The following is a 26667-nucleotide window of genomic DNA, read 5'->3' as shown; positions in this document are numbered from 1 at the left end:
ATTGTGCCACCTAGCTGCCCCATTCAGCAGGGTCTTTTCCAACTCCAGAGCTGTAAGCCTAAGTTCTTGCTCCTCTTTGGGCCTCAGTTTCCTCCTCTGTAATTTAGAGGAGTGGTCTCTTCCAGCCCTGCCTTGGACCCTCCTATTTTCATATCCATCCTTTCCCTCCCCTCTCCTCTGCTCCCTTTCTCAGTGGTCTTCAGAGGAGGACTAATGTGGCAGCAGAAGGGGGGAGTCCCATCAGGGATCCTCAGGTATACCCTAACAATGCTTCCTATTTCCATAGATTTATCTTTCACTGCAGTGTTACTGTCAACAGTCCTGGGTTTTTCTGAGCATGGTTGTGCTCATTCTACAGATGAGAATACTGAGGAATGGAGTTGGCCAGGGCAGCTGACAAGTGACCAGGACCCCTGGCCTCTGGGCCTCTGGGCCCTGCTACCTTTCTTCTCTTTCACATTGTGATGGAGATTCCTCTTTGGGGCCATTCCTGGGTTTCCTCAGGGTCCCATCTGTTCTCTGAAAAACAATTCTCCCCGTGGCCTTTTGTTTCTCTGGAACAGTCATTTCCTGCTCCCTGTCCCCTCCCATCAAATCCTTTCTTGTCAGCCAGAACAGCTAATAGACCCTGACTGCATCTGCCTCGTTCCGACCTGCCTGCCCTTGTTCCCAGGCCTCTCCAGGGAGATGTGGGAAGGATGAGGGAAGGGCGTGGCATTGACTTCTCACCTGAACCAATATTGGTCTTTGCCTTGTGGCCCAGTTCATCTGCCTTTCAGCCTTGTTTGTTCCCCTACTTCTGTTTTCTTTTTACATCTGTCTGCCATTCAGCAGACACTTATTAAAAACAAGGCATTGTCCAAAGAATTGGGGATTCACAGAAAGGCATATTGGAGGATCTTGGATTTAGAGTTGAGAGGGATCTCAGCCATCTCCCAGTTTTACAGATGTGGAGACTGAGGCTTAGTGTTACACTAACTCGTAACAGTAGAAGCAGGATCCGAACCCTGGCCTTAAGACTCCAAGTCCAAAGTTCTGCTCACTAAGAAACCTTGCCTCCTGTCTTTGTCTTCAGTTAGTTCTTTGAATTTCTCATATTTGTTTATCAGGGGCTCAGTAATTTTCCTAAACCATAACTGGTTTGGTCATTTCTCTAGAGGGGCCTGTTCTTGGCTGACCCAGCCTATTGAATCATGGCTCTAACTGGGCCAAGGTCATGGAGTCCACTCCCATTGGATTCATCGACCGCATGTCATTCCATTGTTAGGAATAAAAGTTTATTCAATAAGTATCTACTCTGTGCAATGCAAAACTAAAGCCTCTGCCCTGAGGAATATATGTTCCTTCTGTGTTAGGATGTACCTGAAGGTTCCTGATGGGATCCACTTCCTCTGAAGATGACAGAGGAGGGTAGCGGAGGAGGGGGAGAGAGAGCGTGTGGTTGATGAGGGCCACACATGTCCTGGTTCACTGAGGCCCAGGGAGGGAAAGGGACTTAGGCTCACAGTTCTGGAGCTAGAAGAGATCCTGGAGGGCCATTCATCCAATTACTTCATTTTCAGATCAGGAAACTGAGGTCCAGTGACTTGTAGTGTGAGGAACCAAAAGCCCTTGAATGTGGCTGCACAAGGCTTGGGTGCGAGTCTCGATAGCATCCTTGGAAGTCACTGCCTCTCTAGGAGTCAATCAGTGAGTATCTCTTCTGGCTAAGGCACTGTGCCAAGCTGTGGAGGGTACAGAAAGAGGTAAAAGATAGTCCTTACTCTTGAGAAGTTTACATGCTAATGGGGGGTGGCAATAGATAGTCAATCAATAAACATTGATTAAGCTTCTCCTTTCTACCAAACTGGAGGATAAAAAAGAAGCAAAAGCTAATCTCTGCCCTCAAGAAGCTTATAATCTAATGGAAGAGAACCTTAGTATCCTCAAGGGGGGAAAAATAGGGAATTGGACTAGATGACCTCAAAGAGCCTTGCTAGCTCCAACCCCAAATCTGTGATCTTCAAAATAGGGACAACCAGACTTTCCTATTAATAAATCGTCCCTAATATTTAATAATAACAACAGCCAGCATTTACGTATCACTTTTAAAAAAAAGCACTTTGTATGTTATTTTATTTGATCCTTACAAAACCCTGTAAGGGAGGTTCTTTTATCGCCCCCCATTTTGTAGATGAGAAAACTGAGGTTGACTGACGTGACCAGGGCCTCACAGCTGATAGGCATCTAAGGCAGGACTTGAACTCTCTGTCTTCTCGAGTCCCCATTCTAACCATAAGGTGGCTTCCTAGTTTCCATAGCAGTTATCATAGCAGCTGCAAGGGCTGCAATACAGGAAAGCCCTTTGCAAACTGTAAAGTGCCAGGGGAATGTGAGTGCCACCTGCAAATATGGTTTCCTGATGCTTCCTTCATAGTACCTACGGGAGATGGAAGACCTACAGCTCAAGCATCGGACACTGCAGAAAGACTGTGGCCTCTATAAGCATCGAATGGCAACCGTCCTGGTGCAACTGGAGGAGATAGAGAAGGAGAGGGACCAGGTAAGTCACCCTTCTGCCCAAATTGTGCTTGAATGAGAGCTCCTAGCTGGTTCCCTATTCGCCAAGGTGGGAGGTTCCCTTTCTGTGGGCAGCGGAGTGGGAGGGATCTTGATGATGTGGCAGCCTGTCGTAATTGATGCCCACTGCCCTTCATCCTAATCTTGTCTCTATATGACTTCTGTCAGGCTACTTCCCCTTTCACTAGGTGCCAGTTACATCATCTGTAAAATGAGAGAATTATATTCTATGGGTTCTAGAGTCTCTTCTACCTCTGATCCTATAAGAAGATGGAAAAGTGAGGACTAGTGATTAGAGATTCAGCCTCAGTGTCAGGAAGACCTGGGTTCAAGTCCTGTTCTCTGGGAAATCACCTATCCTCTTCAGTGGCATTCTAAGTATTGAAATTACTGCTAAGAGTAGAAATTATTACTGCTAAGAATAGAAATTATTCTTAGGAGCAAAAATGACTACTAAAGAATAGAAATCATTGCTACTAAGAGTAGAAATTATAGCTGAGTAGAAATTACTGCTGGGAGCAAAAATGACTACTAAGAGTAGAAATTATTACTAAGAATAGAAATTATTCCTTCTAAGAGTAAAGATTAATAACAGTAGAAATTATTACTAATAAGAAAAGTAATTATTACTGCTAAGAGCAAAAATTGCTACTAAGAGTAGAAATTATTATTGCTAAGAGTAGAAATTATTATTGCTAAGAGTAAAAATTACTGCCCTAAAGTAGAAATGGTTACAACTAAGAATAGGAATTATTACTACTAAGAGTAGAAATTACTGTTAAGAACAAAAATTACTATTAAGAGTAGAAATTGCTATGAAGAGTAGAATTTATTACTGCTAAAAGTAGAAATTATTACAAAGAGTAGAAATTATTACTCCTAAGAATAAAAATCACTGAGTAGAAATTATTGCTAAGAGTAGCAATTATTAATGTCAATAGTAGAAATTATTACTACTAAGAGTAGAAATTATTACTACTAAGAGTGAAATTATTACTACTGAGAAGAAAATTTATTGCTATGAGTAAAAATTACTAAGAGAAGAAATTATTACAGAGTGGAAATTATTACTGCTAAGAGTAGAAATTATTACTAATAAGAGTAGAAATTTTACTGCTATGAGTAAAGATTACTAACAGAAAAAATTATTACTAAGAGTAGAAATTATATTATTTCTAAGAGTAGAAATTATTACTATTAAGATTAGAAATTTCTGCTAAAAATAGAAATTATTGCTAAGAATAGAAATTACTACAAAATGGTAATTATTGCTAATAGTAGAAATTACCTCTAAGAGTAGAAATTTTATTGCTCTGGGTAGAAATTGTTACTGTTAAGAGTAGAAATTACTGTTAAAAATAGAAATTATTGCCGAGTAGAAATTATTGCTAAGAGTAGAAATGATTACTGCTAAGAGTTGAAATGACCTAACCAAAACTGCACTGCAGTACTGGGATTTCCTCATAGGGAAATTCCTTGTCACCATGAAATACAGGTCCAGCCCCAATCCTCCTCCTCTAATTGTTAGAGGATTTTAGTCGATGGGTAGATTAACAAGATTTTCCCCACTTCAGCTTCATCAGTTCAAGTGGTATCTTCTGAGGTTTCTCTGAATTCTTCAGTTAGTTAAAAAAATTCTGTATCAATGACATTGCATGTTCAGTTTTTTCAATGCTTGGATGCCCTGCAAGTTGCTCTGTGCCCCAGACTGAGGGTCTTGTGATCCTTGTTGGCTTCTCCCCATCATACACACCCATCAGCGACTCTCAGCAATGTGTTTCCACATTCAGTAACCCAGGCCTGGCTGCACCTCTTCTCTACAGTCAAGGGTCAGTGAAGGCCTCCACAGAAGACTTCCCTTCTCTCCTAGTCTCTTAAACACCCTAGTACAAATAAGTGCTGGCTTAATCCACCAGCTTCCAGTTCCTGGAAGTGATTATTATGACTTTATTATTATTACTTTTATGCTATTTTTATAAGATTATTTTTCATCTCTTCCTCAAAGGAGGAAGAGATGGAGTGAGAGCACTCTGGCGATCATTTCCCCCTCCCCCCCAGTATTCTTTTAGAAAGATTTTTTTATCTGAGTTTTACAATTTTCCCCTATTCTTGCTTCCTTCCACCCCCCCCCCCCCCCCACCAGTGTATTCTTGATAGGGAGCTCAAAGAGGCCAGAGAGATTCCACGGTCAAAGGAACTGGTTCTTGGTGAGATCAGACTGAGGATGTGCAGGGCCGTCTGGCGGGAGGAGGTTGGCTGTGTGGTCACATTGGGTCCAGATATGAGGGAGATGGGAATTAGTCCAGGAAGCTGTTGTTGGCTTTAGTGGCCAGATTAGGACTATCTTAAGATAAATTTCCTGGAATCTACAACTCAACACTTTGGGATGCTCTGATTTTCTTGCTTTTTCCTATGTTTCCTTTGTTGCTGGAGAAAAAAGCCCAACTTTGGTGGTCTTGAATTACTGAAGGGAAGGAAGAGGGGGGCAGGCCCTTGAGGCCAGGAGAGCAGGGGGAGGGATTAAAGTGGGGCTGGTGGCATTGGCAGGGTGATAGAGAAAACCCAACCAGGAAATGTCATATACAGAATAGCAGTAGAAAGAGCCTGGACCTAAAGTCACTAATCTCACAATCCCATTTTCCATATGAAAACTGAGGCTCAGGGCAGTGAGGTGGTGTAGTGCATAGAGCACCAGCCCTGGATCAGGAGGACCTGAGTTCAAATTCAGCCTCAGATACTTAATAATGACCTAGCTGTGTGTCCTTGGGCAAGCCACTTAACCCCATTGCCTTACAAAAACCTTAAAAAAAAAAAAAAGAAACCAAGGCTCAGAGAAGCAGAGCGAATTGCCCAAGGCAGAGGGAGCCTAAATCTTGGGCTGAAAGGGCCTTTCCAAATCAAGCCCTTCTGTCTCTCAGGCCCTAGGATCCAGTTTAGCCAACACTGATTAATTAGCAAATGTTAAGTCCTCTCTGTGGATAATGCCCAGTTTTGGATATGGGAGAATCAGAGATGAAAAGTGACACAATCCCTGCCCTCAGGGAGCTTACTTCAAACCTCTGCCTAGAGAAGTCCATCCCTTCTTGTTTGGACTGTGGAGACAGCCTCCTCCTTTGTCTCCCCACCTCACATCCCTTCTCACTCCATCTCAGCCTCTCCAGGGATTTGCCTAAAGCATGGATCTGACCATTTTACTCCACTGTCCAATGACTTCTGTTGGCTCTCTTGCATGCTGGTATCAGATTTAAAGCCTCTGTCTGGCATCTAAACTTCATGTCCCACTCCTTCCTACCTTTCCAGCCTTATCACACACTTGGAGATCTGGCCAAACTGACTTTCTTGGTAGTCTTCTCCCTTCCCCTTTCCCCAAGAAATGTTTATTTATCTCATTCAATATTTTTCAACTACATAAAAAACTTTAACATTCATTTTTTAAAATTTTGAATTCTGAATTCTTCCCTCTTCCCTCTTTGAGAAGGCAAGTAATCTGATATTATATAAACGAAGTCGTGCAAAACTTATTTCCATATTAGCCATGTTGTAAGAGAAAATGTGGACTCATCCTTCCCCCCTACCCCCCCAAACAAGCTCACTTGATATTCTTCTTATGCTAAATTTTATTTCCCATATATTTGCCTTTGCCCCGGCAATGCTCCCTTGGTTCACTTCTTTGAGTTCCCAGCAGCACTTCTTTCTACGTGGGAGGCCTTTCTGTCCATCCTCGTTGCCTTATATTTATCCTTTATATGACTTCCATATTTCCCATGTCCAGACTGTAAGCCTCCTTGAGTTGGTATCTCTGTTGCTGATTCTGATATGTAGTGGGTGGGACACATGAAGATCTCAGCTGTAGACTTGGAAAGGACCAAGTTCAACTCCCTTATTTGTTTTTGTTTTTAAAATTAATTAATTATTTTTCCCATTCAAATGTACATGTATATTTTTAAGGTACAAAATTTCTTTCCACCCTCCCCTTCCCCCGCCCAGTGGCCAACAGTCAGGTTAGCATTGTACATACATATTTTAGATAAACAAGTCTACAGATGAGTCACTTTTGATCAGAGGAATTAGGATATAGAGATAATTTTTATCAAGTGTTCATCAGATTCTGAAGAGTTGGTTTTTTTGGTTTTGCTTTGTTTTGTTTTTCTTCCACCAGATGAGGATAACTTTGTCCATTGCCAGTCTAATAGGGTTGTCCTAGCTCTCTGAACTATTGAGGTTGATCGTCTCACAAGGTTGTAGTTAATGAGGGCAATGTTCTCTTGGTTCTGCTCCCTTCACTCAGCAGCAGGTCCTGTAACTCATTCCATGCTTTTCTAGAGTCCGACATTGATGGTTTCTAATAGAACAATGGTATTCCATAGTATTCATGTACCATAACTTGTTTAGCCATTCTCCAACTGATGGGCATCCCCTCAATTTCCAATTTTTTTGCCACTGCCAAAAAGAGCTGCTGTGAATATTTTGGAACATGTAGGACTTTTCTCATTTTTTTATAATTTCTTCTGGATATAGGCCTAGAATTGGAATTGCTGGGTCAAAGGGTATGATCAGTTTTATTGCTCTTTGGGCAGAGTTCCATAGTGCTCTCCAGAATGGTCCAACTCCCTTATTTTAAAGATGATGAAACTGAGGCCAGGGAGGATGAAGTCACATCCCAGGTCATACACTTAAATAAATGCTAAGTAAAAGTTGATTGCTTAATGCTACAAGATCAAATATGATAAAAAGGGACAAAAATATCTAGCCAATCTAGCCAATCTTTGAGAAATTTTTTGGGGGGGCAGAAACCTCATAGTGGGGCTTAGGGCCAAGACTTCCTCCTCTCCTGCCTGGGGTCGTTCCTTTCCAAGTCCCAATTTCTTGTCCTGGCGAGCCCTGGCCTCAAGACAGATTGAGACATGACTTTGCTAATAGGGGAGTCTTTGTTTGCTTTTCACCTTGTCCCTGTGGGTAGAGGAATGTGAGGAAGTTCAGTTGAAGCCCTCCCCAAGTTGGGAGCTACTTCTTAACAAATCAACATTTTCTTCTGAATTGGATGGATTAGTCAGGAAGGTGGTGGGCTCCTCTTCATTGAGTAGCCATTTGTTGGGGGATTTTACTGAGGGCCGTCTTGTTTAGCTGCCACCAGAAATGCCAACCCTGTTCCTGGAATTTTTCCTTCTTATCCTCAGTTCTCAGAATTCCAGTTTCCTTTAAGACTCCTGCAGGAAGCCTCTTCCTCTTCTAAAGTTATCTGCCTTTTGCTCTGTATGTATTTTTTTTTCTAAGACAGATTTTATTTATTTTGAGTTTTACAATTTTCCTCCTGATCTTGCTTCCCTCCCCCGGCCCCCACAGAAGGCGGTCTGTCAGTCTTTACGTTGTTTCCATGGTGAACAGTGATCCAAATTGAGTGTGATGAGAGAGAAACCAGATCCTTAAGGAAGAAAAAGTATAAGAGCAAAATTACATAATAGGATAATGGTTTTCCCCCCCTAAATTTTTTTAAGGTTTTTGCAAGGCAATGGGGTTAAGTGACTTGCCCAAGGCCGCACAGCTAGGTAATTATTAAGTGTCTGAAGCTGGATTTGAACTCAGGTCCTCCTGACTCCAGGGCCAGTGCTCTATCCACTGTGCTACATAGCTGCCCTTCCCCCCCTAAATTAAAGGTCATAGTCCTTGGACTTTGCTCAAACTCCACAGTTCTTTCTCTGGATACAGATGGTATTCTGCATCGCAGACAGCCCCAAATTGTCCCTGACTGTTGCACTGATGCAATGAGCAAGTCCGTCAAGGTTGATCCTCACCCCATGTTGCTGTGAGGGCGGACAGTGTTTTTCTGGTTCTGCTCATCTCGCTCAGCATCAGCTTATCTGCATGAATTTTTGGATGAACCAATCTCTATACCTCTTGTCTCCTCCCTTAGAATACTATTTAATTTAATTTTTTAATGAATAAAAATCAATTTTCTCTTTTCTTTCTCATTGGGTAAAAACCAAAGCAAAACTCTTATAAGAAATAGTGCTCATTTGGCTTTTTCTCTGTATCCCCAGGGCTTGGTACTTAGTTGGTTCTTAAATAAATGTGATTGATTGAGGAAGCTGGACTTGAGGCAGGAAAGGAGCCAGGCCTCCCCACTCCAACCCAACCCTACTGAGCCAGCCAGGTTTTTTCCCCTTCTTATCTCTCCTTTGCCGGTTCTTTCCTGGCCGTCTCCCAGCTGGCGGGGGGGGGGGGGGGTGGCCTTCTCTGGCTCTTTCCTCCCCCAGAATCAGGGGACCTAGGCTTCCATCCCTGTCCGGCTTAATCCATTAGGGGAGACTGGGATGCTCCCTTCTTCCCTCGAGGTCACCCAAAGCTTGTTCTAGGGAATGAATAAGAGGACAGAGAAGCCTGTGGATGGAGCAGTCTTGTGGAGGATGACTGGCCCAGCTCCCGTCTCCCTTCAGTGTGGGCCTGGCCGGGCCACTTGCATCACCCTGGGAGGAGCCTCCCTGAGCATTCTTTGACTTGGGTGAGCAGAAGGTGGATTCTGCCTCCTTAAGAGTGGGAGGCAGGACAGCCCCAAAGGACCTCTGAATGCTCTCTGCCTCCAGATAGAGGGATGATGGATGCAGAGGGAAGATGTTTTTTCCCCCATCTTTATTTTTCTTGCTTTTCCCCCTCCAGAACATGGCTAATGGGGAAATACACTTTACATGACTGTAGATGCAAAATGGATGTTGTATTTTTTAAAAATGTTTTTGCAAGGCAATGGGGTTCTGACTGGCCCAAGGCCACAGAGCTAGGTCATTATAAGTGTCTGAGGCTGGATTTGAATTCAGGTCCTCCTGACTCCAGGGCCAGTGCTCTATCCACTGCACCACCTAGCCGCCCTGGGTGTTGTATTTTTTGCTTTTTCAGTTGGTGGGAGAGGGAGAGAATGGACAATTGAAATAGAAATAAAATAAAAACAAAAACAAAAAAAGTTTTTTAAAAGGCTGCATAGTCAGGACAGTCCTACATTTAGAATCCTAAGACTTGAGTTAATACCCTGCCTCTGCCTCTGTGTGACCTTGGGAAGGCATTTAACCCTTTCTGTGAAATGGGGCTGTAGATTCTTTGGCTTTCAGACCTTCTTGGAGACTCATAACCCTCTGTTCCTACCTACTTCACAAAGAGGGACAGCTATGGGGACTAGACCTGGGACTAAGTTGATATGGGGGTCCCCCCTTTCCCATGCAAGTCAGTTGGCTGGGGAGAGAGCGGGTCCTCAGAAGATATCCCCCAGCTTTGACTGGATGGCTCCTTGTCAGGGATGTTCAGGAGGGGACTTCTAGGCACGGGGTTGGCATAGATGAGAATACCCTAGTGGGGGAGCAGGTAGTAGAGTGGATGGAGCACTGACCCTGAAAGCAGGAGGACCTGAGTTCAAATCAGCTTTAGACACTTACAGAAAATTCAGACAGTCTGTATTCTCAAGGAGCTCACATTTGTGTGTGTTTGTTTGTATGTATTTGTGTGTGGGTGTCTGTGGGGATGTAACCCAAATTATCTCTAAATGGAAGAAAGGAGGGAGAGAAAAGAAGAAAGAGAATAAATATATAGTTCCAGGTTCCTTTCCCATTAAGAGCTAGTGTCTCTCAAGAACTCCTTTCTATCAGTCTCTTTAGCCCAAGATTTCAGATGCCAGTGGGTAATGGGCATGCAGGGTGGTGGAAGGAGTCTTGGATTTAGATGAAGAAGAAGTGAGTTCAAATCTTGATTTGACCCCATGGAACCCTCCTGTGGATCTCAGTTTCCTTCTCTGTAAAATGACCTAAGTCTTCTAGAGCTGTGATTCCCTCCTTAAATATGGGATTCAGAATGGGACTCAGTCTTCCTGACATGGTCTGACCTTCCCTGCAGGCCATCCAGAGCCGGGACCATATTCAGCTCCAATATTCTAAGAGTCTGATTGAGAAGGACCAGTACCGGAAGCAGGTGCGAACCTTGGAGGCCGAGAGGGATGAGCTGCTGACCACGGTCACCCAACTGGAGGGAGCCAAGGACCTACTGGAAGCCCAGCTCCAGAGGGCCCAAGGTGCTGCCGGCATGAAGGTGAGGCAAATGACCCAAATGGGATGGATGGGACCAGGTTGGGAAGTGGCTAGGATGCTGACTCAGCACATTTGATCCTCACAGATATGGGCTTAAATCTGGTTTGTTTTACACATTAGGAGATGGTTGCATAAAGGAATGAATGAATGAATGAAGAAATGAAAAATATTTATTAATTTATGTGTCAAATACTATGAATACAAATAGAAAATCCAGACAGTCCATACTCTGAAGGAGCTCACATTCGTGTGTCTATATGTGTGTATGTATGCAAAGATATGTATAGAGACACAACTATGTCTATATTTGTGTGTGGGAGGTGTAGTATAATATGCATAGGATGGTTTAGCTGTGGGGCAGATGGCAAGGGCCTGGTTTCTCTAGAGGATACAGAAGCAGGGCAGATGGAAAGCCCAGAGTGTCACTATATTACTTATTTTTTTGTAGGCAATATAAGATCATTTTATTTTATTTTTATTTATTTTTTTAGAAAGATTTTATTTAGTTTGAGTTTTATAGTTTTTCCCCCATTCTTGCTTCCCTCCCCCCAGCCCCCCACAGAAGGCAGCCTGTTAGCCTTTACATTGGTTCCATGGTATACACTGATCTAAGTTGAATGTGATGAGACAGAAATCATATCGTTAAGGAAGAAACAGAAAGCATAAGAGATAGCAAAATTATGTAATAAGATAATGGGTTTTTTTTCCCAAGTTAAGTCTTTGTTCCAACTCCACAATTCTTTCTCCAGATACAGATGGTATTCTCCATTGCAGACAGCCCCAAATTGTCCCTGATTGTTGCACTGATGGAATGAGCGAGTCCTTCAAGGTTGATCATCACCCCCATGTTGCTGATAGGGTATACAGTGTTTCTCTGGTTCTGCTCGTCTCGCTCAGCATCAGTTCATGCAAATCCCTCCAGGCTTCCCTGAATTCCCATACCTCCTGGTTTCTAATAGAACCATAGTGTTCCATGACATACATAGACCACAGTTTGCTAAGCCATTCCCCAAATGAAGGACATTTACTTAAATTCCAATTCTTTGCCACCACAAACAGGGCTGCTATGAATATTTTTGGACAAGTGATGTTTTTACCCATTTTCATCATCTCTTCAGGGTAAAGACCCAGTAGGCTTCACTATATTATAAGATGGATTATAATTGTGAATCTTTACTCATCAAAGCAGTGTGAATTGGCCTTGTCTGCCCTGAAGCTAGAGGGGGTAAAGGGACCCAGGCCTTTGATCTTTGGGAAAGACAAAGGGGGACAAGAAAATCCTTCAGGCCTCTGAGATTGAAGATGATTTATGGATGTCATCCAGTCAAAAGAGGAAAATATGAAAGAAAGGGGGTGGATAAAACAATGATTTGGGTTCCAAAAGCCTCCCTCTGGTTATAAATGGGGCATACCCTCTTTTTTTGGGGGGGGGGAGAAGCAGCATCCTTTGTGGATGGGGGTTGGGGCTGGCTTATAGACTCAGGAAGACCTGGGTTGAAGTCCTACTTCTGACACACCCCCTAACTAGGTCACCCAACTTTACCTCAGTACCCTAGGTGATTCTCCAAGATGATAAATTGCAGGTTTGCTTCAGTAGTGATGGAGTGCTGCAGATGGAGACAGGAGACCTGGGTTCAAATCTTGCCTCTACTTCTGACTGTGTGACCTTGGGCAAGTCCCTTTACTTCTTGGTCCCAGTAAGGACTTGGAGTCAGTGACCTCTAAGGTTAGGAACTGATTGTATAAAGGAAGGAAGGAAATGAGTAAAAAAAATTATTAATTTATATGTCAAATGCCAGGGCTACAGACAGAAAATCCAGATAGTCCTTACCCTCAAGGACTCACATTCATGGGTGAGCCCTAAATCTATAATCAGAATGACCCCCACCCCAGTTTCTCTCACCCCATTGTGAAGAAAATCTGATCTAACCCTTTTCCACATAACAAAATATCTTTCATATATATATATGTGTGTGTATATATATATATACACACACATATATATATATATATATATATATATATATATATATATATGTATATGAAGACAGCTGTCTTGTTCCCCTCCGAGTCTCTTCTCTGGATTTGGTGCCCCCAGATCCATCAACCGAGGCCTCTGGGGCTCCTGCCATCTTGGCACCCTTAGTGCTAGAATGTGCTGCAGCATTTGAGATTTGCCCAAAGTGAGGCAGGAATCTTGAAGGTTGGGAAGACTGGGCTGAGGATGGCTGGCCATTCCCTGGGTCTTTTGTTTCTGGAGCCTTTTGCTGAGGTCTCTATTACTTTAGATCGAGTTTATCCTTGACTGTGACCATTTTGGAATCTCTATAAAGCGCAAGGTCCTTGAGGGCAGAGCTGGTGGTTCATGTCCTGTCACGATCATGTACATAGTGTTCAATAATGCCTTTGGATTAGTGGACCCATCATTGACCTTCCCTCCCTTCTCCACAGGCCTGCAACTCTTCCCACTCCCTCTGCTCCAATCTCAGCAGCACTTGGAGTCTGAGTGAGTGCCCCTCTCTTCTGGGAAGTCCAGACGTGGCTGGGGACACCCCTACTTCTGGGGGATCTGAGCCCCATACACTGGTAAGAGGCAAAACTCTGAGGAATCAGGGATGGTCATGGGGTAAGGGAAGTGGGTACTGCCCTGAACTTGGGAAATAGGAAACCTGGGTTATTGTCTTGGCTTTGATGTTTTCCAACTGTTTCACCTAGGATACATCACATTTCCTCCCTGGAGTCTCAGTTTCCCCATCAGAAAAAGCAAAGCAATCTAAAATTGGTTCTTTTACTCCCTAGCTCACAGAGAATTGTTGGAGAGGGAATTCCTTTCTAAACTTCAGGGTCCTTTAGAAAAGGGAGCTATTTTTATGGATCTGGATTTCTTGATTCCTCGTCTCTGAAAGATATGGGAAGCCATGCAAGCTAGCCTGCTCTGGCTCAGAGACTGGCCAATTTGGGCACCCCAGTTTTGCTCCCAACTAGTCTGGGGTGTGATCTCCTGACCTGTGAATGACAGAATAGCTAAGGGATTATAAAATTTAAGCCTGAATGAGGTTGTCCAACTATCTTCATTTTATGAATGAAGACATAAAGGGCCACGGGTTAAGTGACCCGCTCAAGGTCACACAGCCAGTACAGACTTAAATCTGGTGCTCTTTGGAGGGGGGAGGGGTTTGAAAGAATAGCCCCAGGCTCCTTGTTGAATTTTCTCTTCTCAGGAGGAAATGGTGGATAGTGAGAAGGAGATCAATCGCCTCTCCATCCTCCCCTTCCCCCCCAGCGCTGGCTCTATCCTCCGGCGGCAGCGAGAAGAGGACCCCGCACCCCCAAAGAGGTATAATATATGATGGGACCCAGGCATGGCAAGGCCTTTTGCTTTGGGCCAGGGGGCTGGTGGGCTCTATGAGTGATCATGCCCTGCCCTCCCCATCCTGTCCCCTTCCTCCTCTTCATGGATGGCTTGGAGGGGAGGAGATGGAAAGTCTTGTTGTCTCTTGGCCTGGATTCTCTGCTTCCTTTGTCCCCATCCTCCTCATCCTCTTTCTTTCTCCCTTTACAGGTCCTCCAGCAGCACATCCGACATACCAGGTAGTGAAGGCCATGGGCTGTGGGAGGGCAGGGCTGCTCATGGGTCAGTGGCAGAGATGGGTCAGCCTAGCCAAGGTCTCAGTGGACTTAGGAATAGGAGGAAGGGGAAGAGGGAGTGCTTTGGGCTCCTTGGGAAACCTCAATCCCTCTTTCCAGGGGACAGTTTCCTGTATTCCTGGGGATGGCGGAGGATGGGAACCTTCCTTCAGTCCTTTTTCTGTCTTCTCTTCACTGATGAAGCTCAGCATAGGCCCCTCCTGGGAAATCCTGAGTTGGATCCTCATGGGAACAGGAGTGGGATTCTCAGGGATCCCAACTCTAGAGGAGTGGGCTGAGTCACATTTAATCTAGTCTTGGTTTTTAAAACCTCCCCTTAGGCCAAGCCTTTGGGATCTTGTTAGAACTAGGTTTGATCCCAAAGGTGTTAGGGAGATCAGATCATCACTGAAGGGTTCGGGGGCCCTTGAGGATATCTGGGAGAAACAAGCTTTGGGACCCACAAAATAGGGACCTCTGGGCTCTGACATGTGGGAGGTGAAGGGCCAGGCCCAGTCCATGGGGCTACTCTTCCTGCCCATCTATTCTGGCCTTCTGGCCCCAGGCTAAGGGCCAGCACTGACCTAGATGCCTGTTCTTTCCCTCCTCAAGGGAGTGTCACCCTCAAACCGTGGTCTCCTGGGCTCTCCTCATCCTCATCCTCGGATGTCCTGTGGCCCACAGGGAAGTCCGACACCATTATTGCCCGTGGCTGTGCCTCGGAGATGTTGAATAGGTACTGTAGCCAACCGGCTTTCCTCTAAGCATGGGGGTGCTAACTGTGGGTGGTGATGTCTTCACATTGCTTCCATGGTTTTGGAATTGATCCAGGTTGAATGTGAGCCTTCATCATTTTCTATCCTGGAAGTAAAGGGACTTGTCCAAGGTCACACAGATCATTAGGGGCCTAGTTTAGATCTGAACTTAGGCTTCTGCCTCCACATCTAGGTCTCTTTAAATTGAACTTTCAGAGATATTTTACCTCCATTTGTTTGAGCACCCAGGTAGGTTTGGCCCCTTTTGGAGACACTCTGACTGTGGCTGTGTCTATGGCAAGGCTAGTGTGAATATATGAGCAAGGATCCCTAGCACGCGCGCGCACACACACACACACACACACACACACACACACACACACACTCCGAAGTCTCTGGATTGTTTTGTTCTTGCAGTGTTCTGGGGAAGGGGTAGAAGGAACCACCCTTCCCTCTCTTTCCTGCTGCTTTCCGGCCCCCCTCCTGGGCCCCCCACCGGCCCCTTCCTCTGGGAGCTGGAGCCCGGCTCTGCCGTGGGGGCTGTGGCTTCTGTCCAGCCCGGCTCAGGAATGTGGGCCTAGCCGAGCAGTTCATCCACAGGCTCTTCCTGCCCCCGCCTGGAGGCCGGAGGAGGGGGAGCTGCCTCAGCAGCCAGGCCCTTGGTGCTGGTGGGGGGACGGGAATTGTGGGAAGGGGGTTGACAGTCAGATAGGGAGTTGGGGGCAGGAGGAAGATTTACTCGGGAGGCTTAGGAAAGTCACTTAACGTTGCCGAGCCTCAGTTTCCCCAACTCTGAAGTCCCTACTGGTTCCAGGATCACATATAAACTCGATTTGGTGTATAAAACCCTTTATAGCCACTTTCTATGGTTCCAGTTTGCTGACACATCTCCAGTCTACCTCTATGGGCCTATTTACTGCCCTTTGCACCCGACCCTCCATTTCTCATCTCCACACCTTGGCGGCTGCCCATCCCCTCGGCCTGGAAGTTTCTCCTCCCTCACCTCTACTTCCAGCTTTCCTACTCAAAACCTTCCCCTCCAGACTACCTTTCATCAACTCTATACCTAGGAAATGGTATGTTGGAAGCTTGGATGATCTCTCTCTCTCTCTCTCTCTCTCTCTCTCTCTCTCTCTCTGTCTGTTTTTCTGTCTTTGTCTCTCTTAACACACACACACACACACACACACACACACACACACACACACACACACACATACACACTCATGCCCCAGGAGGGAGAGATCACTTGCAATGGGGAATTGGGGAGTGGGGGATCCCAGGAAGCTTCCTCAAGGAGAGGTGGCATCTGTGGGACTCTCAAAGGCCCATTCTGCAAGGCATAGGTGCAGAGGGACAACAGGCCCAGTTGGGCATGCCTTCCCTGACTGCACAAAGCTCAGAAAGGGTGGGAAAAACAGCATGGTTGCCCAGCTTGCGGGTGAGAAAGGAGCCCCCAATTGGGACAGGTTCTGGGTTTAGATGGGTCATCTAACCTTCCTTCCTCCTTTCTTCCCTCCCTCCATTCCTTTCTTCCTTCTTTTTCCCCTTCTTTTTTCATTCCTTCCTTCCTGCTTCCCTCCCTCTTTTCTGTTTCCTTCAGTTGTTCCTCCCTTTCCTTTTTCCTTTCTTCCCTCCCTCTTTTCCATTTTCCTTTCCCTTTCTCTCTCTCCCTTCCTTTCTTCTTTCATTCCTTCCTCCTTCCCTCTTTGCTTTCTTCCTTCCCTTCTTTCCTCTTTTCCTTCCCTTTTTCTACCTCTTTCCTTTTTTCCTTCATTCTTTCCTCCCTCCCACGTTCCTTTCTTCCCTCCCTCCCTTCCATCTACTCTGTACCAAGAACCATATCCTCGTTGGGGATAAAAAGAAAGACAAAAGACAGTTTATTCAAGATTTCCTTAGTATCCGGTGTGATGCAAGTTTGGTCTTAGGATCAGGAAGGTGTGGACAAATCTTGCAAACTTAAATCTGTAAAACATCGGAATTGCCAAAGAGTTTTTAAAACTAACAGGAGAGATGCAGCGCAGATGATGGAGAGTGAGTTGGGGTTCTCGGGATTAATGAAGGCTTCCTCCCCCTGGTGGCAGACTGCTGTTACTACAGCTCTGAGTTTAGTCCCTGGACCAGAGGTGGGCCAGGTGGGACCTCCCCGATCATACTTACTGTCATAGCCTCCAGCCCCCTCCAGGCTTGGCTTAGATCCCGACGGAGAGCTTTGCTGAAGATATAATAATAATGACAGTGATTATGGTTATTATGATTATAATGATCACCGTTCTCCTCTTAGTCTAAATGATGCTCATAGGACAGAGAGGCAGCGTGTTGCAATGGATTGGAATCCATGAGTTACCGGCTGACAACACTGACTTGTGACCTTGGACAAGGCAGCCTCTTGGCTCTCTAGACATCTCTCTGAGACTATAAATTGCAGGGCAGGGACTGTGCCTTGATGGAGGGAGTTTCCTCACTGGGATTCACTCTACTAGTGAAATCACAGGTCAGGATTCTCCCTGTTGCCTAGTTAAATTAATAATGCACGAGTGCGAGACAACATGGTAGAGTGAATAGAGATCTGGTCCTGACATCAGATAGTCCTGTGTTCAAGTCTTGCTGATACTCAACCTTTCAGAGTCCCAGGGCATTCTGAAAGGCAAAAACAACAAAAATAATAATTCAAATTTCTATAATGCCTTAAAGTTTTCCAAGCACTTTACAAATATTACCTCATTTGATCCTCAGGAGGCTTAATTATATCCCTATTTTATAGATATTTTGCAGAGAAGTTGAAGCAAGGAGGATTAAGTGACTTGCCCAGGGTCACTCAGTTAAGTAAGTGTCTGAGGCTGAATTCTCTGAACCTTTCAAGTTCAACACACTGTCCATTAGGACTCCTACTGTAGACCATTAGACTGTGAGTTCTTTGAGAGCAGACACTGTTTTCTGCCTTTCTATACACAGTTTGTCACAAAGAAGGTGATTAATAAATGTTTCCTATTTCTACAGTACTAGAGGGAATTCTAAACCAATGATATCATAGGTCTGGTTCAAATGTTAAGGATAATAATAAAAATAATGAAAATTATAATAATAAATAAAATTGTGCAGAGGATGTGGCTTCATGGGTGTGCACCCTCTGTCCACTGAGGAAGGTTCCTTTCTTTTTGTTAGTTTAACTGGTTCTGGGTTTCTGAGTTTCTGTGGTTAAGAAAATCCCACCCTGTTGATGAGGCTTTGGAGATCTTGTCCTCTTTGTGTGACAGATGCCCAGCCTTTCACCAGCACAGCCATTTTTCAATGGAGAGAATGCTGCCTTTAGGGTCTAAACCTCCAGATTGAGAAGGATCCTTAAATGCCATCTCATTTTATGGAGAAAGAAACTGAGGCCCAGAGGAAGTTTTAAATGACTCACGCAGGGTAGCACAGCTAGTACATGTCTAAGGCAGGATTTGAATTCAGGTCTCCCTGATCCCAGGTCCACCCCTCCCTCCACCTTGCCTCCTTGCTCCTTAAGGTGGGAGAGTTACTATGTGTGAATTCCAACTCAGCTATTTACTACTTGTGTGATCTGGAACAAGGAAGTTCACCTCTTGGGTCTCGGTTTCTTCATTTGTAAAAATGAGTAAGTTGGACTTGATGACTGATGAGATACCTTCCAACTTAAAATTTGTGTTCTTAGGACCAGCTCTGTCCCTAGAGCCATCTTTAGGGAAGGCTTAGACCTGCCAGAGTGTGTAATTTCTTGGCAAAGAGTTTGGGAGCCCAGGTCAGCCCCAGGACATGACAAGCATAGGAGGAGTGCTTTGATGGAGAGGAATGTAATTACAGCTGAAGCTTGGATGACTTTGCCCTGGCAACAATTGGAGAGCAGGAAAAATTGACTTTAGAGTCAGAGGAGCAGGGTTCACATCTGTCCCTGATAGTCACTACCTATAGGATGTTAGGAGGTTGCTTGAACTCGATGGGTTCAAGTTTCCTATAAAATGTAAAAAATCCATAAATAGCAGGCTTTGGATATTCTTCTAGCTTTAGAACCAAGATCCTAAGATCCTTGGGAATTCAGAGAAGGAATTGGTTAGTGGTCCTGACTTCCTTCACTGCTGTGTGCCTCACCCCTTCCTTCCCTCCCCACTGTCCCTGAGAGCTAGAGATACCTGGGGATCTCAGGTACCAAGATGGTCCAGATATACCTAGGGCAGAGACCCTGGGTCTCTAACATTCTGTTGTATGGACAGAAAACTCCCAGAGAGCAGTCTTACAAGAAAAGCTTTCCTTACATTGGACAACAGGAAACAATTAGCCCAAAGTCTACAAAGAAAAGCCTTCTAGGAGCTCATGAAGGAGACAATGTGCAGATAACCCTAGATGCCAAAATATAGTCAGGATAAATTGAAGATGATCACCCCCAGGGTGAGTATTTCTTAGTAACTGAGGGTTTAGAAGAAGTGACCTATGGGGTGGCTAGGTGGCGCAGTGGATAAAGCACTGGCCTTGGAGTCAGGAGTACCTGGGTTTGAATCTGGTCTCAGACACTTAATAATGACCTAGTGTGGCCTTGGGCAAGCTACTTAACCCCATTTGCCTTGCAAAAACCTAAAAACAAAACAATAAAAAAAGAAGTGACCTGGAACTTGGAAGTGGGGCCTTGGGATTTTTTTTTTTTTTGCTATTTTTCTGGGATTTGCTGCCCTCTGCTCTTGTCACTTCTTGCCTCAGTTTCTATACCTTTGTTGTCACAGAACAAGATCTTATTACAAACTTGGGACAGGGAGAGGGAATAAATGGATGTTCCCTTCCAGTCAGGTAAAGTGAGATAAGTCCACTTCAACTCAGAGTACCAGGCTAAGGAAGGGTTGGTCGCCTAGAGCGTCCTTGGAAGAAGGGGCTTTTGGCCCGGATAGTATGGGGGGAAGGAGCCTGGGTTCTGGAGCCAGTTTCCTCAATTGTACGGCTGACCACTGGAGTTTCTTTAGGCTTAGTCCCTTCAACAAATAGCATGGTGGAGGGGTTGCTGGACATCCCGTGGCATATACAGTAGGTACTGCCTGTCTTCACCATGTTTATTCCCTCCCGCTAGTTTTGTCATTTCATGTTTGGATGCCCGATCCATGTCAATCCATCATAAACGTTTTTATTTAAAATACCTGCTGGGATCCAGATTCAAATCCAAACTCCACAATATATTGTATGACCTTGACCGAGTCACTCTCCTCTGTGAAAATGAGATGAACTGCTAGGTGATTCAGTGGAGAGAGTAAAGGATCTGGAATCAGGAAGACCAAAAGTTCAAATTCAGATTCAGATATTTACTATATCTCACACTACCCACTTAATCCCTGTCTGCCTCAGTTTCCTCAACTGTAAGATGGGGATAATAGTAGCACCTACCTCTCAGGGATGTGGTGAGGATCAAATAAGAGCATCATTGTAAAGGGCTCAGCAGCCTGGCATACAGTAAGTGCCATATAAATGGCAATTACTATTATTATTATTATTTAGTCATACTATGACCTCTGGTACCCTGTGCCGCTCTGAATCTGTGATGCCGTGATCCAATGGGCTTTTTATGTAAGTTCCACAATGAAACCAGCCCTACTTGTCAAGAGCTTATGTTTTATTGGTTGATTATATGACTGCTGTATGCAGAACCTTGGGCTGAATGTGGGGGAAATAACAAAGTTTAAATAAGATTTGGTTCAGGTGCCATCAGGGACTAAGACCTCCCCCCATCTTGGGGTACAGGCTAGTACTATTGCTACTCATCCTTCAGTATGGAAGAAGACCACGTCAACCATCTAAATGATTGATGCTGTGAGTTGTGCAATTACAGAATCGTGGGCTGAGGGCAGTTTTCTTTGAGCAGGTGACATTTGCATTATTGCACTTTAAAACATAGGAAGGAATTCAAAGGGGAGCCAGGGCATTCATTCCTCAGTATGCTCATACTTAGGAGCAAAGACAAGAAACTGGGGCAGGGCAGAGGATGTTGGGTAAAGGGTTGTTGGGTAGAGCGTTGTTCCATTTCCTTAGGGCATTGAATCTATGAAAGAGGTCACAAGACTGAAGGAGAGGACAGTAGCAGCCCCCCCATCCTCTTAGCATCAGGAGTTAGGAAAATGAGTTCAGATGCTGGGTTGACTTTGACCACGATCAGACAGGAGATGGTGTCCAACACCAGAGCTATATTAACCAGACAGTCTGGAGGAGTGATACCAGAGGCCCGCCTTTGTCGGACCTGATATTTATCAAGCAACTCATCACCTGACTTGTCCATCCCTGCCTCTTTTTCTTTATTCATTCCCACAATGGCTGTGCCCACCCTTCTCTGAATAACCTACATCCTCCAGAGCCCAGCTCTCTTCTCTCCTTCTCTGTCCACTTCCAATCTTGGTGACAAGCACTGGCTTAGCCATCGTGCTAAACAGTTTTACTTTTGCATGTTGGCTTGCTTTTTTTGGGGGGGAAGGGAGAAAGTCTCCCTATCTCCTCCTCTCATGGACCCAATCCAAATCCTCATCACTGTGGGAGTTTTAACCTGCCTGGTTTCTCTAACAAGGGATAGTTTGCCCACGGATTAGGTTTGAACAATCTAGGTGGGCTGAAAATCTCAGATTCTGAATCATTGAACAGAACCTGTGGGTAATGGCCAGCACAGAGGTGGGCCTAAATGACTGTCAATGTCACTGATGCTCCATTGACTCTGTCCATGGGAGGCAGCTTGGTGACCTTCCAGGGGTAATTCCGAGGGATTACCATCTCTGTAGGGCCACCCTATGTCAATTCAGAACTTCTGAGCTCACGTGATCCACCAAGCGCAGCCTCCCCCATCTACCAACCGCAGCCTCCCCCATACCGGGGACTGCAGGCAAGCTTCACCATCCTTCCAGCATACCCTTGTTTTGTCATCTTTTGATGGCCAAATTTCTAGTTACACAGGAACGATAATAATACTTCTTATTGATATATCAATTCAAGGTTTGCAAAGTATATATAGATATAAGATACAGAATATCTTAAAAATTAAGGTTTGAAAAGCTTATATATTATTAAATGAGATCATGCACATACTTAGCACTTTGCAGACCTTAAAATATTATATAGGAATGCTAAATTATGATTATTATTATCATCAGCATCCTCATCTTCATTTTAGCAACTGACATCTCTTTGGCTGGGAGCTTTCCAAAACCCTTTTCTTCCATGAACTCATTGGAGCCTCACAGCTAGCTCATGTGGTAGATTGGGAGGGTGGTGTTCCTCTAATCCCCATTTTATTGGTGTAGTTGAAGCTTAAGATTCTCCAAGAGTACTTACAAATGGAATGTTTGGAATCAGATTCTCAGGCCCTAACATCCCTCTTTCCTCCTTTCCCTTTAGGTCCCTAGCTACACGGAGGTCATCTAGGCAGAGTCCTCCGGGTGGTCCAGAGTCCCACGAGAAGGGATCAGAGAGCACATCTTTCCTTGCAAACAGCCACCCTGGGGTGGTGCTACGCCGAGCTCTGTCAGGTCCAGGGACAGAGTCCACAGTGGAGGTGCGGGATGGCCACCAGTTCTTTGAAGTTAGATCCATGGCTGAGTGATCCCTGCACCTGGATAACCTGAATTGGGTTTAATAATTTCGAGGGGTCAAAAATATTAGTTTCTGAATCATTGAGCAGAGCCTCTGGGAATGGGCCTGAGTCAGTGGCAGCTTCAGTGATTACTTTAATTTCAGGGAAGGGACTTTAGATCCAAAAGCTGGAGAGGGACAGGACCTGAGAAAATGGGATGCTAAAATGAGAGAACCTTTAGAGCATGGGATTTCTAAGCTGGGTGGGGCCTTAGTTCATGTAATGTCAGAGCTAATCTTAAAACACAGAATGCTATCACAGAAAGGCATAGATCTGAGCAAATATTCTTTGTCTTTTAGGAGTGTCCAATTTTATTGTTTTTCAGTCATTTTTCATTTGGGTCCCCCTGGAGGCTTTCTTGGCAAAGACAATGCAATTGGTTTGCCCTTTCCAGTTCATTTTATAGATGAGGAAACTGAGGCAAACAGAGTTAAGTTCCTTGCCCAAGGTCACCTAGCTAGGATGTGGGTGAGGCCTGATTTGCATTCAGTAATGTGAGTCTTCCTGATGCCTGATTCCAGTGTTCTATCCACTATGGTGCCACCTAGCTGCCCATCGAATTTACAGAATGCTTATGGTCTTCACAGAGAGACAAAGCAACACAGATAGGGACAGCAAAGGTGTTGGAGGGAGGTTGGCTTAGAGAATGCAGACTGGGTGGTGTCAGAGAACTGTCTGGTATTTGGCTTGGAGATGAGTGTCTCTCAAATTTAAATTCAAATTGGACTAGAAGGGGAATGAAGCAAAAGTTTTTTGCGTCCTGGACTCCTTGGGAGCTGCTGGAGCCTGTGGACCCTTCTTCAGAATCATGTTTTTAAATGCATCAAATCAAACGCAGAGGATTTCAAAGGAAACAAAACACACAGCAATACAATTGCTGATATTTTTTTAAACCAAGTTCATAGGTCCCAGTTTAAGAGCCAAAAGGATTACAGTCAGATCCACACTCCAGACTGGTATGAAGGATAAAAGGCTTTCACTGTATTACATTCCCTCAGTCCCCAGAGACCATAAGAGGAGTGAGGTGTCTGGGATTGGGAGTGAATCCAGCCTGGAAAGAGGCACAGGATAGGATGCCAGACACTGGGAGGAGGTTTCATGCATCCCTAAAATCCATCATTGAGTGTTCCTCAAGTTGCCCTTCCTCCCTCCTAGCCCCATCCAAACCCAGAAGTCCCAATATCCTGGGGTAATATTTCTTCCTTTTCTCTACCTTACCAGCTAAGAAGAGACACTACAAGCCGAGAGGATGCCCAGGGCCAGCTGAACACCCTGCCCTGGACCTTCTTCCAGGACATGAAAGGTGAGGACCATAATCATTCCTGGAGCTCAATCCTGGTCTGCAGAGGGAGTCCTTTAATGAAAGAAGTGGGAGAAAAGGGACCTCCCAGCCAGACTCTCTGTGCCAATGTAGCCCCTACCAGGTGGGAGACCATGATCCTTTCTCTGCCCTTCTCTCATTGGTCTGGTCTTCCTAGTCTCTTTCTTCATTTTCCTTCCATTTGGATTAGAACAGAAATTGAGAATCTGGAGACTTCTGATCATAGGAATCAAACTCATGAGCTGTTAGATATCACGTTTGTAAACATCCTCATTTCACAGCAGGGGATGGAAGGCTTCTACTGAAGGTCACACCAAGAGTGAGGTGTGGAGCTGTGGGTAAACCCTAACCCAGAGCTCCATGCCTGACCTGGGTATGCCTCCCCATTCCGATTTCTGGATTGCCAAGGGCCTGCCTTCCATACATACCTAGTTGCTATTGGGATATGGTGGCTAGAGAATTTGGCCTAGATTAGGAAATCCTACCTCAGACTTATTGTGTGATCCTGGATGAGTGACTTAACCTGTTTGTTTCAGTTTTCCTGTCAATCAAATGAGGGGAAGTAATAGCACTGATCTCCCAGGGCTGTTGTGAAGATCAAAATGAAATAATTATTGTCAAACATAGCAGATAAACTAACGTAACAGTAAGTGTTAGATAAACATCAACCATTATTATTATCATTATCATTATTTTGACCTTGATCCAATGCCGATAAGCACACACGTTGTATAATCATGAATCTATTACATTATACTTTTTTTACATTTTTTTAAAGATTTTTCAAGGCAATGGGGTTAAGTGGCTTGTCCAAGGCCATACGGCTAGGTAATTATTAAGTGTCTGAGGTCGGATTTGAATCCAGGTACTCCTGATTCCAAGGCCGGTGCTCTATTCACTGCACCACCTAGCTGCCCCTATACTTTTTATTTTTAAAAATTAATTTTTTTTTAAAGAATTTTGAGTTTTGAATTCTCTCTCCTTTCTGCCCTACCTCACCCTTTAAAAAGGCAAGAAAGGTGCTATCAGTTATACATGGAAAATTGTTGTGAAAATTATTTCCAGATTAGTCATGTTGCAAAAAAAAGGTAAGAAAAATGATACAACCTTTGTGCTATAAGAAATGAGGAGAGGTGGTTTCAGAAAAATTGGAGAAGACTCCATTGAATTAACGAAAAGTGAAGGGAAACACATTGTACACAGTAACGACAACATTGTAATGATGACCAACTGTGAAAGCAGCTCTAAACAACGATGCAATGGGGCAGCTAGCGCAGTGGATAGCGCACCGGCCCTAGAGTCAGGAGCACCTGAGTTCAAATATGAGCTGACACTTACTAATTCCGTGAGACCTTGGGCAAGTCACTTAACCCTATTGCCTGAAATAAATAAAATTAAAAAAAAAAACAATGATCCAAGACAATTCCAAAGGATACATGATGACATATGCTATTCACATCCAGAGAAAGCACTGAGTGGAAAGTGAAACATAATTTTCACTTGTATCATTTTTCTTACCTTTTTTTTGCAACATGACTAATCTGGAAATAATTTTCACAACAATTTTCCTGTACATGACGGTCATGTGCCACAACTCGTTCAACCATTCCCCAATGGATGGACATTCCCTCAGTGTCTTATTTCTTTGCCACCTCAAAAAGACATCATTTTTATAAAGGGCATGAAACAAATTGGATATAATTATTCTCTCTCTCTTTCTCTCTCTGAACATCTCTTCTTTCCTGTACATTTAAAAAAGTGGTTCATTTTGACATTCTTGACTTTCTTTTTTTCCTTCTTTTTTCCATCATGATATTCTTTTCCCTAAGAGGGCAGCCCTTGGGTTTGACTTGTTGCTTCTCCCAAGTGGCTTCTTAATATACTCACCTTTTTCCTTGTCTTGTCTAGAAGGGGATACAGGTTTTCAGTCTCGTTCCATCTCTGTTTACTGACCATGGTTAACATACTCACTTAAGGCTTTTTATTTTCGCTCAAAATTCATCGGTTCTTTCGCTCAAGGCAGATAGCATCTTTTATCTTGAGTGAAGGACTCACTGTTCATCACCCTAGGTGCTTAAATCATAAACAAAAGGAAATCTTTTAAAATCATAGTCCTAGTGGAGGGATCCAATGCTCTCCTGTCCTGTTCTCTATCTGACCTCCACCTGAATTCAGGCTTCCCAACATTCTTGGCCTTGTGTTGGCTCCATTCCCTGCTAAACTTAATCTTATTTTAGTTCCTTAATCGATTGGTTCTGTTCCCATGACTTTCTTTCCCATCCCATCTCATATTTGAATTTGCCATCACCTACAGATGCCATGTTACCCCCAAAACTTTGGAATTCCTTTATTTGAACATAATTTATTATTATCCCATCTTTCCCTCTATCTCAAATCCCTAGGCCTATCTTTCACCCTCCACAGTGACCCCCAGTTCCTTTTCACTCTCCTTCCTTCTCTCTCTCTCTCACTTTTTTTTTTAGTTTTTGCAAAGCATTGGGGTTAAGTGACTTGCCCAAGGCCACACAGCTAGGTCATTATGAAGTGTCTGAGGCTGAATTTGAACTCAGGGACTCCTGACTCCAGGGCCAGTGCTCTATCCACTGTGCCACCTAGCCGCCCCTCCAACCCTTCTCAATCCTGATCCCTTGGTGAGCCAGTTTAGCTTTATACTGTCCCTCTTCAAGTCTCTTGCCTCCTTGTCTTGTCATCAGTCATGTCTTGCCAAGCTCCAAC

The 26667-nt window shown here is 44.4% G+C and overlaps 1 protein-coding gene across 2 annotated transcripts in view; it reads left to right on the top strand.

Moving 5' to 3' along the window:
- Positions 1 to 26667, top strand: part of CARD10 (caspase recruitment domain family member 10) — a 51914-nt gene that overhangs the window by 15299 nt on the left and 9948 nt on the right. For both annotated transcript variants that reach the window (XM_074226872.1, XM_074226873.1), the window contains 8 exons: positions 2417 to 2542; positions 10432 to 10623; positions 13074 to 13208; positions 13844 to 13959; positions 14185 to 14213; positions 14862 to 14985; positions 22376 to 22532; positions 23832 to 23913. In XM_074226872.1, the coding sequence (XP_074082973.1) occupies positions 2417 to 2542; positions 10432 to 10623; positions 13074 to 13208; positions 13844 to 13959; positions 14185 to 14213; positions 14862 to 14985; positions 22376 to 22532; positions 23832 to 23913 (961 nt within the window). The remainder of the gene's footprint in view (positions 1 to 2416; positions 2543 to 10431; positions 10624 to 13073; positions 13209 to 13843; positions 13960 to 14184; positions 14214 to 14861; positions 14986 to 22375; positions 22533 to 23831; positions 23914 to 26667) is intronic.

This window comes from Macrotis lagotis, chromosome 2 (assembly GCF_037893015.1).
Source record: "Macrotis lagotis isolate mMagLag1 chromosome 2, bilby.v1.9.chrom.fasta, whole genome shotgun sequence".
Taxonomy (NCBI): Eukaryota; Metazoa; Chordata; class Mammalia; order Peramelemorphia; family Peramelidae; genus Macrotis; species Macrotis lagotis.
Note: the sequence above shows the minus strand (reverse complement) of the source record. Positions and strands in the feature narration are given on the sequence as shown.